General features: G+C 53.1%; 5 protein-coding genes across 6 annotated transcripts; 4 read left to right on the top strand and 1 right to left on the bottom strand.

The window, feature by feature from the left end:
• Positions 1-518: 518 nt before the first annotated feature.
• Positions 519-2,675, top strand: LOC9659158 (adagio protein 1). The gene is made up of 2 exons (XM_002990810.2): positions 519-896; positions 960-2,675. The coding sequence occupies exons 1-2, from the start codon at positions 619-621 to the stop codon at positions 2,596-2,598; spliced, it is 1,917 nt and encodes a 638-aa protein (XP_002990856.2). The 5' UTR covers positions 519-618; the 3' UTR covers positions 2,599-2,675.
• A 38-nt stretch (positions 2,676-2,713) lies between these two features.
• On the top strand, positions 2,714-4,240 carry LOC9659157. Its single transcript, XM_002990809.2, has 4 exons — positions 2,714-3,049; positions 3,138-3,377; positions 3,470-3,629; positions 3,700-4,240. The coding sequence occupies exons 1-4, from the start codon at positions 2,810-2,812 to the stop codon at positions 3,876-3,878; spliced, it is 819 nt and encodes a 272-aa protein (XP_002990855.2). The 5' UTR covers positions 2,714-2,809; the 3' UTR covers positions 3,879-4,240.
• A 539-nt stretch (positions 4,241-4,779) lies between these two features.
• On the top strand, positions 4,780-7,412 carry LOC9658559 (fasciclin-like arabinogalactan protein 17). The gene is made up of 3 exons (XM_002990808.2): positions 4,780-6,383; positions 6,456-6,518; positions 6,591-7,412. The coding sequence occupies exons 1-2, from the start codon at positions 4,922-4,924 to the stop codon at positions 6,497-6,499; spliced, it is 1,506 nt and encodes a 501-aa protein (XP_002990854.2). The 5' UTR covers positions 4,780-4,921; the 3' UTR covers positions 6,500-6,518; positions 6,591-7,412.
• Positions 7,413-7,534: 122 nt separating this feature from the next.
• LOC112342546 lies at positions 7,535-9,016 on the top strand. 2 transcript variants are annotated; one of them, XM_024664558.1, is made up of 5 exons: positions 7,535-7,834; positions 7,921-8,187; positions 8,251-8,299; positions 8,378-8,453; positions 8,892-9,016. In XM_024664558.1, exons 2-5 carry the CDS (start codon positions 8,114-8,116, stop codon positions 8,939-8,941), a joined length of 249 nt encoding a protein of 82 aa, XP_024520326.1. In that variant the 5' UTR covers positions 7,535-7,834; positions 7,921-8,113; the 3' UTR covers positions 8,942-9,016. The 2 variants fall into 2 exon arrangements, with proteins under 2 accessions (XP_024520326.1, XP_024520325.1); XM_024664557.1 differs by lacking the exon at positions 8,892-9,016 and having other exon boundaries at positions 8,378-8,884.
• A 605-nt stretch (positions 9,017-9,621) lies between these two features.
• Positions 9,622-10,744, bottom strand: LOC9659156. Its single transcript, XM_024664599.1, has 2 exons — positions 9,845-10,744; positions 9,622-9,744 (listed from the first exon to the last, which is right to left on the bottom strand). The coding sequence occupies exons 1-2, from the start codon at positions 10,742-10,744 to the stop codon at positions 9,622-9,624; spliced, it is 1,023 nt and encodes a 340-aa protein (XP_024520367.1).
• Between the last annotated feature and the right edge of the window lie 1,353 nt (positions 10,745-12,097).

Below are 12,097 nucleotides of genomic sequence, written 5' to 3'. Positions count from 1 at the left end.
AGGCGCGGGACGAGCATGGTGGCAAGACCACCGCGCAGTGGGGTGGCGGCGGGTGTGGACATCACGGATGTGGCGGTGGCGGTGGATGGGGTGGTCACGGTGGTGGCGGAGGGTGGGGTGGCGGCCGTGGTGGTGGCGGATGGGGCGGCCACGGCGGCGGCCGTGGCGGTGGCGGTGGCGGCGGTGGCTGGGGAGGAGGCGGCGGTGGCAGTGGTCACCATGGTCATGCCGGCGGTAAGAATGGTAACAACTAGAATCCATAGTTATATGGTTCACTGCAAACACTGTAAATTTTGTTGCTCCTTCCTTTTACCTTTTAAATGGATTGTCCTTTTTTTCGCAAATAGTGTAGATTTTGTTGCTCGTTTGCTTTCACCTTTTAGACTTTTCTCTCTCCCCTTTTCTCTTTTTCGCAAATTTTTTAAAATCGGACGGCTGAGATTGCGACACGGTTCGTCCTTGGCGCCAAAAAAATATCTCGCTCCTCCACTGTAGCCAGTGAAGTGTGGTGTGGTGTGCGTTTCCCAGGCTAGGGTTTATGGCCGGGAGCTTCCTGGCTATGGCGCATCGCAATTGCAATCTCGTCCCGGCGGGGGTCTAGGCCTGTGAGGTAAGCCGATGGATGTGGATGTGGAATTAGACAGCGACAATAGCAGCAGCTTGGGGAGCTATGGCGACGCCGATGCTGGATTCCAATTCGAGGCACACAACACCACGGCTCCAAATCTATCGCTCTTTGGATTCGACGCGTCGGTGTTCCAGCGCCTGGAAATGCTCGGGCCTTGCAGTGTGGTTGTCACGGACGCGCTGGATGTCGATTTCCCGATAATCTACGTGAACAACATTTTCGAGTTTATCACTGGTTACAAAGCCGAGGAAGTTCTTGGAAGAAACTGGTAAGCTTTTCTCGATTTTTCTTCTTCTCGTGCTCGAAAGAAAACGTTTTGGACTCTTGGCAGCCGGTTTCTCCAGTTTAGAGGTCCTTTCGCGCAAAGAAGGCATCCTCTCGTCGACTCCGCGACTGTGACCGAGATAAGGCGATGCGTGGGAGAAGGCATCGAATTCTGGGGGGAGCTTCTCAACTTCCGCAAAGATGGAACCCCGCTGATGAACAAGCTCTGCCTCAAACCGATACGTGGGGAAGATGGAAGGATCACTCACATCATCGGGATACAATCCTTCTCGGAAGTAAAGCTCGACCTCGGCCCTCTTCCGCCACCTCTCTGGAGAAACCAGTCCTCGCAACATTGGCTCGTAAGAAGGCATTTGCTCGACGATGGCTACTCGTACGCCTCGTCGCCAGTCGGCCCGGGACAGTCTTCCAAAGACAGGTGTGGGATCTTGAGACTCAGCGACGAGGTCCTGGTACAGAAAATCCTCGCGCAGCTCACTCCAAGGGACGTCTCCTCGGTCGCTCTGGTGTGCCGGCGATTCAACGAGATGACCAAGAACACCGACTTGTGGAGGCTGGTTTGCCGCAATGCCTGGGGCCGAGAGACGACCGCGGTGCTCGAGCGAGTCCACAATCCAAGAAGCATAGACTGGGGAAAGCTGGCCAGGGAGCTGACGACGCTGGAAGCCGCAGCGTGGAGGAAGCTCAAAGTTGGCGGGGCGGTGGAGCCATCGCGGTGTAACTTCAGCGCTTGCGCGGTCGGGAACAAGGTGGTACTGTTCGGAGGCGAAGGCGTCAACATGCAGCCGATGAACGACACCTTCGTGCTCGACTTGAGCGCTGCTTGTCCCGAGTGGCGGCACGTCGACGTTGGCTCGGCTCCTCCGGGGAGATGGGGACACACACTCTCGTGCCTCAATGGATCCTGGCTGGTGGTCTTCGGCGGATGCGGCAGGCAGGGACTCCTCAACGATGTGTTCGTGCTCGACTTGGACGCCAAGCAGCCGAGCTGGAGAGAAGTAGCCGGAGTCGGGCCCCCGGTTCCTCGTTCGTGGCACAGCTCGTGTACGCTGGATGGCACGCAGCTGGTCGTGTATGGCGGATGTGCCGACTCGGGGGTGCTGCTCAGCGACACTTACATGCTCGACATCTCGAAAGAGAAGCCGATGTGGAGGGAGATCCCGGTGGCTTGGACGCCACCATCGCGGCTCGGACACTCTCTCAGTGCCTACGGTGGTCGGAAGATCCTTCTCTTCGGTGGTCTGGCCAAGAGCGGGCCGCTGAGGTTCCGCTCCAGCGACGCTTTCACGATCGATCTTGGAGAGGAGGAGCCGACTTGGAAGTACGTGACAGGGAGCACACTACCAGGTGGAGCAAACATCGGAGGAACCACGCCGCCGCCGCGGCTGGATCACGTCGCGGTGACTCTTCCCGGTGGCAGGATCCTCATCTTTGGTGGATCCATCGCGGGGCTCCACTCGGCGTCGCAGATCTATCTGCTGGATCCCAGCGAGGAGAAGCCGACTTGGAGGATGCTCAACGTTCCAGGACAGAAGCCAAAGTTTGCGTGGGGGCATAGCACCTGCTTCGTCGGAGGAACGAGAGCGGTGGTTCTTGGCGGGCACACTGGCGAGGACTGGATTCTCAACGAGCTCCACGAATTGTCGCTGTCGTCGACCTCGCAGTGGATCCGGCGATTGCAGTGAAAGATCCTCGATCAACCGCGAAATCTCTCGTGTAAATTTTTCCTATTGTCTATACTATTGATCGGATTTTAGGGTTCTTCCATCCGTGGCGCGATCGATCGCCGCGAGGCGCGTGCCCGCCACATGGAATCTCTCACGGCTAAGCACGGCGCTAAGCTAATCCGGAGCGATTTGGGCAACGAGTGGAGCGGAGGGGAGGATCATCGCAGCTATGGCGGTGTTGAGCGGCGGCTCGCTACTCTTGGTGCTTCCTCCTCGCGGGCTGGGGCGATGTCCACGGCGTGGGATTCAATGCAGGTATGGCGGCAGCGGGAATGCGGGGCAGGGGATTGATCGTGCCGATCGCCAAGAACGCCAAGAACACAACAGGGATTTGTTCTCAAGTGGACGATGCTGGTGGTCGATCGTCTCGTCGGCCGCGACCGCTGCTCCCGTGCTCTTCCTTCCAGAGGTAAGAATTCCTTGGAAGTTCTCGAGAGATTAGCCTTCCATCTTTGTTCTTGGTTCGTTCTAACTTGGAGAGCTTTTTTGCTTCCTAGGCTGCTTTGGCTGTGGATGGACAATTTGGCATCCTGGAAGGACGCTCGTTCGCTCTACTTCACCCGATCGTCATGGGAGGATTGTTTGCCTACACGATCTGGGCTGGCTACTTGGGGTGGCAATGGAGACAAGTGAGAACCATCCAAGCGGAGGTCACGGAGCTCAAGAAGCAAGTCAAGCCCCGAGAGGAGAACTCTCCGCCCTCGGAGATCGAGCGAAAGATCGAGAAACTCACCGAGGTACGTAACAGTGACATCAAGCCTTGGATTTCTATGGTTGTCGCTTTTTTTCTTTCTGACTTGGTTGGTTTCTTGTTGCTTTCCAATTCCAGGTAAGGAAAGAACTCGTCAAGGGTGGATTTCGCGACAGGCATTTCAACGCTGGATCCATCCTCCTGGGATTTGGAGTGACCGAAGCCGTGGGTGGCTGCGTCAATACGTGGTTTCGCTCTGGGAAGCTCTTCCCGGGGCCTCATTTGTTTAGCGGCGCTGGTAAGCTTCTCTCGTCTAAGCACACTGCCATTTGATCGATCGATTTTCCTTCCTCGTTTTCTCTTCGCAGCGATCACTGTGCTGTGGGCTCTCGCCGCCTCGCTCGTCCCGGCGATGCAAAAGGGCAACGAGACCGCCAGAAATCTTCACATCGCGCTCAACGTTGCAAATCTCCTCCTCTTTGCGTCGCAAATCCCCACAGGACTCGAGATCGTCGCCAAAGTTTTCGAGTTTACAACGTGGCCTTAAAGGTGGCGGGCATGGTCCCTTGTACGACAAGAATATGCACTCACATTCTCTTGTACGAGATGAATATTCCCCCATTGCTAGATCCTTCGAATCTTCCCTGGTTGGACTGGCACCGTCACTCGTTTCTTTTACGAGCACATTGCACGGCAAAGCTAGACGCAGTTCAACTGTTTGGCGATGGTCTTCTCGACAAACTCTTCCACCGACACTCCCGCATCGGGCAATCCGGGCCGTCGATCCAGCTTTCCATGCTTTAGATGCTCCCAAAAAGAATTTCCTGGATTAAAGTGGGCGCAGTGCTGTGCTGCACAGCCTGGACGGAGATTCAACCATTTAAATCAGAATATTCGCCGCTTGATGCCTTGGGTTTTACCCAACCATAGGATTCTGGTAAAATTTATGGAATGCTGTCCGACTGCATGGTTGGTGGAGAGGCAATTGTTCGCTGGCGGACGCCACGCCGTTTTATCCAAACCGGTGTGGAGTAAATGTGTTTTTTTTTCTTGAATCCGGTCCTGGCACGAAGCGTTGCAGAGGATTCATGTGGACTGTAAGAGCCGCAAGGTGAAAATTTTGGAGCAAGTTGGGGACGAGATTTTTACCGCGTGGGGATGAAATTTTTTAGTGTTTTTGCCGCGAAACAGAAAGAGTTGCTTACGCGCCACAATTTTTACATTTCTTACTTAACGATATTAACAGCCGTCCAGGCTGGCAGGATCTAGTCCGTCGGATGGGAGTAAGCGGCCAGCTGGACGAAAGCGTGTGCGTGGGTTTGACGGCTATGATTTGGCCACCAGAGCAGATGCATCGATCTTGACCCTTGGCTTGAAACGAAAGGTCCCCCGCACCAGCCGGAATCGAACCTTCACGGCCGGCAACGGCTGCGATGGGCCCACGTGGCAGATCGGACAGACGGCAACTGTTAATGAGACGGAGCTAGAGACGTCAAGTATAGAGGTAGTATAGGCGCGCCATCGACGAGCAAGGCAGGGCAAGGTGGAGCACCTCACGCATAGATTTCGATAGATCGGCAGCACGCAGCCATGGATTGGCGATTGTTCTTGCTTCTGTGGATGATCACGACTCCAGCATTGCGCGCGGCGCCAGCGATCCCATCGCGCGCCGTGCACGATCGCGAGATTTCGTCGCGGAATACGCACAAGAAGCAGGCCAGCCCAGATCTAGGCCCAAGATCGCCGTTGAATCGTCCGCGAGCAGATCCTAGCACGGTAATCTCGTCCTCCATTCCACATTCCTCCTCCTCCGGGGATTCTTTGCCCAAAATCTCGTCCAAGGGTTCCAGCTCCAGCTCCGTCCTGGCGGCGCTCATGGAATCCCAGTACACGGAGCTCATGGAGCTCATGGGGCACGCAGGGATGCTGGAGCCGCTGGAGAAAGTCGTAGGGAAGGGCAGCATCACAATCTTCGCTCCCAGGAACGCTTACATGGAGCAACAGGTGGACAGCGAATTCAAGCATTTCCTCCTCGAGCCCGGGAACATCAAGCACTTGCGCCAGGTTCTCAAGCACCACATCGTCCCCGGGAAGATAATGTCGGAAGATTGGAGCAACCGGACGGTGAGAACACTCTCCACGGAGACCGTGCGCATCCATTCCCACCGCGGGATCAACCGGGTGGAGCTGTCCGAGGTGACCAGCCCCAATGATATCAACAAGAAGGATGGAGTCGTCCACGGGGTGAATGGATTGCTGGTGCCCAGATCGGTCCAGGAGGCGTTCTCGGTGAAGAAGCTGGGCAGCAGCGCGAATGCACTACTGCCACAGGCATCGCCAGAGTTTGATCCACTGGGGGCGAGTCTGGCGGAGATGAGCAAGGAGTTCCAGGATTTCCTCGAGGCCGCCGAGTCGCCACTACCACTCGAGTTTGCTTACGCCCCCGAGGTCGCCCCGGCCCCAGCTCCGGGACCATCTTCCGGCAAGCACCGGGTCTACACTTGGGAAGACGTGGACGACTTCGTATCGACATTGGCGAATTTTGGGGGTTACAGCGAGATGGCGGAGCTACTGGTGAATTTGACATCGTTTGCCTGGGACATGGCCAAGCTGGTGAACGAGGGGCACAGATTGACGCTCTTGGCGCCCAACGATCATGCCATGGACCATCTCACCACCGAGCAGCTCAACGCCCCCGGGGGATTGGAGGCGATTCTCATGTACCATGTCCTCACGGAGTACCAGACCGAGGAGAGTCTCTACAACGCGGTGAGAAGGTTTGAGAAGGTGAAGTTCCTCACGCTATGGCAGCCGCATACGATCCACGCCAAGGAAACAGATGGAACTGTCCAGTTTGGTGAGGGGGAAAGTGGCGCGCTACTTTACGATCACGATATCTTCACAGATGGCCACATCTCCATACAAGGCATCAGCAAAGTTCTGACGATACCACCAGCAGAGACCAAGGATCCCAAGGAGGTTGTACGCGGTGCTGGCAGCCCGAAGAGCAAGCGTGGGAGAGGGCTGTTTGAGACGAGATCAAAACAAAGCGGTAAGTTCTAAAAGCTTTCCCGTGAACTTTCGATGTGGAGTTTTGATTTTATTTTCGGTCTGGTGGCTGCAGGATTTGGCATCACGCAAAGCATTCGCCAGTTGCTACATTTTTAGTCAGGGGACCTGGGGTAAGGTAAGTTGGTGGTTAGCTCTTTTTGACAATGCAGCATCTCAACTTTAATCACTTCGCTGGGCTTCTTTGCAGGACACAACAGCAACTGGTCCGCAAATTTTAGTGGAGAATCTCCAATTAAATGCATTGGTTGGTAGTACGTGTCATCCTTGAGCGGGGGAGTGAGCAACATCATCAAGGTCACTTCGTTTTGGAATTTAAAGTTCTCGAGCTCGTCCAGCAGAGTTGGAACCGGGGTTGGATTTTTCTCTTCTCAAGGTTGCAGTTGCAGTTTACAATGATCTTGCAATTCTTCCGATCGACCGACGCTGCGAAGACACAGATGGTGGTGATCACTCCTTTGAAGTTCGCAGGCTCCTCTTCTCACTACTCAAGTGATGGTTCATCGCAAATGTAATTACAGGTGCACAAGCGCTAGGCCGCTTCATATTTTTTTAGAGGGCTGTAGAAGAGCAGGCTGGAGTTACTCCTCAGCGATTCTTCCCCGGGATTTGCAGCAGGAGAAGAAGAAAAAGAACCAGGAAAACATAAAAAGAAGCAGGGAAAGATGGTGGATCGGCACTCTGGGAAAGAAAAAAGAAAAAAAAAAAAGGATGGACAGTGGACAGACATCACTCTGGCATAAGCGGAAGAGTTCCTTTGGTAGCATTCTCAGGAACTCAAGCAGCAGCAGCAGGACGCGTGTGTAGAAAATGCTATCTATCTTCATGGATAGACAGGAGAAACGCTGGGGGTATGCCACAAAATAAGACTGGATTCCTGCTCTCGGTATCCTGTATTTTTTCGAGGCTCAAGTTGTAAAAAGTTTGCCAAGAGGAGAGAGCGTTGCTTGCTACTCCCCATTTCTTGGAGAAAAAAAACTATCTCTCTCAGTGGCCACTGGTTTGTGAATAATCTCATTGCGTTTTAGTTGCTCTCTCTGGATTTGCTTTTACTCTCCTCGACTAACGCGGTTCTAACGCTCTGCAAAGCTCTCTGAGCTTATGCGATTGTTTTTTGTTGTGGTGTTTTCTTCCAGGCATGATGATGCGATGGAAAAGTATCTGAAAATGTACGCGCTAGCTACCAGACTGTGACTGCGAGAGCAAGGACTTAAATTCGAAGGTAGTGCTGGTGCTGCTCTTGCTGGTGAGATGTCAAAGAGCTCGAGTTTTGCGTTGTCCTCTTCCTTTATGGAGGACGCGAGACGAGGAGGTAGGCCATTTCTTTCGAGCTGCTTCGAGCTCACTACACTTAGCATTGTTGCCACGATTCCTGGTGATCAAGGAGAGGAGGCCCACAGCTGGAGCTACGTCTTAACTTCCACTCTTGTCGCGGTAAGCACACCATTTGTCTACGCTAACTAGTTCTTCTCGATCCGACTTCTCATATACGTTTTTTTTCTTTTGTTGGTGGATGGTAGGAAAGCGAGAAACTTTCACGAGTTTTTCTTCTTTTCTTCGCTGAGGGAGAAGCGAGATTTTTGTCATAGGAAGCATGCGGTGCTTTCCAGGGTGTTGCTGTTTTCTTTTCGGGAGGGGGGGTCCCTCCTCGCTTGTTACGCACACGTCTTTGTTTAGAATCAAAACAGTGATCCAAAGCGAATCCGAGGAAGCATGGCTCCCATCAACGACGATCGATCGTGCAGTGGTGAGCACTACATACTACAAAAGCTGGACAGATTCGTTTGGTAAGCTTTGAAGTTTTTGAACAGTTCAAAGCGTTTTGGTTAGGACTCCTTTTTTCAATGCAGCACTGCCGCACTAATCCCGCTGGCAGATCACAAAACAAAGCGCAACTTGGTAAAGCTTCGTCTTTCTTTTTTATCCTGGTGTCTTCACTCTTTCTTTGCGATTTTAATAAGGGTGTTTGTTGCACAGGCTGGTTGGCAAGCTGTTTGCGTCTGGCTGGTTCTTGGACACATCTGGGAAAATGGAAGCTACTGCCTTAACTCAGGTATTGTTTTTCTTCCTAAACTTCGGATTAGTCCACTGGCGGAAAGAGCTACAGGAAGTTCTGGACCACCACGACACATAAACTACCATTTGTGGATGGTGAAATCTAGAATTTCTTAAGCTTTAGATCTAGTGGTGGTTGCGGGCTTGAGTGTAGGCTGGTTGACTGTCTATGCATTTTGGTAAAGTTTTCAGAGAGTTGTATGCCTCCCTCGCTCTTTGCTTTCTCGGCCCACCTAGTCCCACTATATGCTTCTGTCTGACAACTGAGCTCACGCAATTGACATTCTCTCGCTTCGCTCGCTCGCAAATTTCTCCATCCGAGCGTTCGGCTATAGATTGTAACAGCACACTAGCGTGATTTCGATTGATTGACTGATTTGTATCTGTGTCTCAACACTAAAGTAAAAGGAAAATCATTTTGTTGCTGCATGACAAGTGGAATCATTTTCGAGAGAGCAAATCACACAACCCGTGCACAATCTGTGATGCTGGTACGACCATTTCGCTTTTCTTTGTTTTTTATATTCCCGTGACATCTCGACTCATCCAGAGCTCGCTTTTTGTGCAGAGGCTGCACAGACAGAAGATGATCAGTGTAAGAGAAGGTTAAGTTATATATCAGTCATGCAACGTGAATGCATTGTCGTGGCAATGCTCGAGGATGATAGCGATCGATTGGAGCACACCTGTCATTCATCCATCATCAATACATCACCATAAAACCACCAGACGAAACAAATCAGGCAGCGAGGAGTTTATGCCGCCTGATCTAAGGTCTGATGATCATCCTTTTCGCAAACTTATGGCGCCTCACATGCTCATGGTCAGCCATTTGAAGGCGTCGAAAGAGGGAGAGGATAAACAAAGACTTTCCGGCACGACAGACCAGCTCTTCTATTCAACTTCTGGCTACTGTTATTACGTCGACCAGAGCTTGTTCAAACGAGATATGTTTCAACCAGGTCGTGCCCAACAGCCAGCCGGATCGACCGACTAAAATTCCCTCAAAAGAATCGTGCTACACTACGAAAAGAAAAACCAAAAAGAGAACTTGGACCCGAGACCGGACCAGCTCAACCCACCGAAGAAAACTCTGGCAAAAAGCCAGCAGCCGGCTGTGCAAGGAATAATTTTGTACACTACGCACCATGGAGCTGACTTGCTGTTCATCCGTTCGCCCCGTCCACCGAGTTGATGACAAGCTTAACAAACAAGTTCGTCGTCATCGCTCCCTTGACAGGTAAAACTCGTTTTTGTTTTTGTTCTTTCTCTCCACTGTGCTCGTTTATCTGATCCAGTGGTATTTGTTTGCAGCAAGAGCTCATCTCACCGGACGCACTCGAAACCCCGGCAAATTCCCAGCCAGATGACAAACAAAAGAATGCACACCGCTACGTCCACCAGCAGCACCAACTTGACAGTCCTCCACCATTTGTTCTCGGCCTCCCGGATGCTAAAGCTCTTGCTGTGGGGATACAAGTCGCCGGCCTCGTTGTTCCTCGCGTTGCCAGCCGGAGCGGTCACATTGAAGCTGCTGTTACCCGGTTGATCCACCACCACCTCGATCCGGCCACCTCGATCATCGCCACCATCCTCCTCGTCACCTCCGATACCATTCGCTAGCAAATGCTGGACTTGGATGGGCTCCTGCTGCTGCTGCTGGTGAAGGTTTCCATTCATCCTCTTGTGCCGTGACGAGCGGACAGCTCGGCTACCCGACCTCCCCATCTCGGGCCCGCCGTCGGACCGCTCGCTACCGCTGTACAACGGGTCGGTCATCGCGGCGCCCTCATCCGCGCGGTATGGTACGGAGGGCGCCGCCGGTGGTACGGACGAGCCGCGCGGACTGGCCTGAGCTCTCAAGCTATCGATCTCCTTCTGCGGCACTCCAATGAGGGGCAACGTGAGAACCTTGATGGTGGCGCCGAATTCCTTGTTGATGGCCGACGCGAAGGACTCCAATCCCTCGCCGTCGCTGCGGAGGCCCCGCGAGTCGAGAAACGCGACGAATTCGTCTCGCATGGCTTCCAGGAATGCGAAAGCGTCGCTCTTGCCCAGCGCCTCGTCCACGATGCAGCAGTACGTGAAGGCGCCCTCCATGAGGCACGAGAAGATCCGGCGCTTGATGGTGAGCGTGAATCGGCTGTGGAGTGGCGGCATCTGCTCGAGGCATTCCACGACGACGGGCGCGAGGTCGCGCGAGGAGGAGCGGTTCTTGTACTCCGCGAGCGCCCGCCCGCCCGATCGCGAGACCGAGGCGTAGTAGACGAGCACCGGCAAGAGACCCATCTAGCAGAACATCCGAGATTGGGGGAATGTGCGACTTGGGTCGGCGGATCGAGGGATTTGGCGACGTGGGTCGCAACGAATCGATCCTATCTCGCGAGCCCAGATGGGAATTCGTGGAGTGGCCCCCTGTTCTAGCTTCCCTGCCTGGCCTTTTCGAGTAAGAACTAGATCTTGATTGATTGATTGATTGGCGATGGGTGTGTGTGTGTGTGTCTTTCCTTTTCGCTCCTTTTCACCTTCCCAGCTCGCAATCCTCTACCTAATTTTCCAACCCCTAGAAAGAGAGACAATCTGTAAAGCCTGCGGTGGAGAAATTTTGCTGCTCACGAGTCCACTCTATAAATCCACGCATCCAGATCCACATTTGAGCTCTCCTCGCCCTTTGTCAAATTCCCATCCCGAGTAGTGACGCTCTACTTACATGAGAGAGAGCCGAGCCGAGCCAAAGACGCGGTTTCGGAGCATCTCGCGCGTAATCCACATTGACGGCCAAAGGGATTTCCACCCGTGCGCGTTTGTGTGTGTGTATGTGTGTGTTATGTGGGCTCGTCAATCTCTAGCTTTTGAAAAGTCCAGTCTATCAATAACTATTCTATCAAACACCGCATAGACAAAACCAAGACTCGCTGGCAAACATGTGGAAACTTCTACCGCGGCTTTGCCCTAAACTAAGCAACATGGAGGCCGAATATTCGCCAAGGGTTGGGATGTTCGATCACTCCGGTGGATTTGCATGCGACGTGTGGTTTTCGATATGCCTCAGCGTCTCCAGTTCTGGGATAGTGGCCAGAGGAATATGGAAAACTGTGTTGACCAAGATGATCTTCTATAATATACTCATGAATTGTCCATGAAGTTGAGAGTTTCATTCCAGAGTCTATGGCTTTGATGCTCTTCTCGCTCATGCAACGTGAATGTGCGTTCCAGACGCTCGTCGCTGCCCTCATGGCTTGTGCGAGCCTGGCGGAGCAGAAAGAATTATCACAAGAAAGGCCGGCGCTGTCCAGGAAGTCCACTCGGAGTCTGTGAAGTGTGGCTTTCTCTCGGACAAATTCCCTGGTAGACCCGCTGCGAAAGTATGGTGGAAGCTCGAAAAGTTTTCCACAAGATGCCGAGCCGAGACGTGGTTTCGCGGAATTCACTGCTGCTGGGATACGTTGTCAACTGTAAGCTTAGGATGGTGAAATCTGGTGGGCCGAATTGGATGCAGACTGGCTTCGCTTGAATCCCACGCTATACAGATTGCAGAGCAATACGTAACCCTGCTGCATGCAAAAGTCTCGTGGATTGCAGGGACTCCTTTTGTAACCAGTCGTGACTTGAAACGAGTGGTGCCATCAGGGTGTGCTTTCA

The sequence above is a fragment of the Selaginella moellendorffii genome, unplaced genomic scaffold (genome assembly GCF_000143415.4).
Source record: "Selaginella moellendorffii unplaced genomic scaffold, v1.0 SELMOscaffold_112, whole genome shotgun sequence".
NCBI lineage: Eukaryota > Viridiplantae > Streptophyta > Lycopodiopsida > Selaginellales > Selaginellaceae > Selaginella > Selaginella moellendorffii.
Note: the sequence above shows the minus strand (reverse complement) of the source record. Positions and strands in the feature narration are given on the sequence as shown.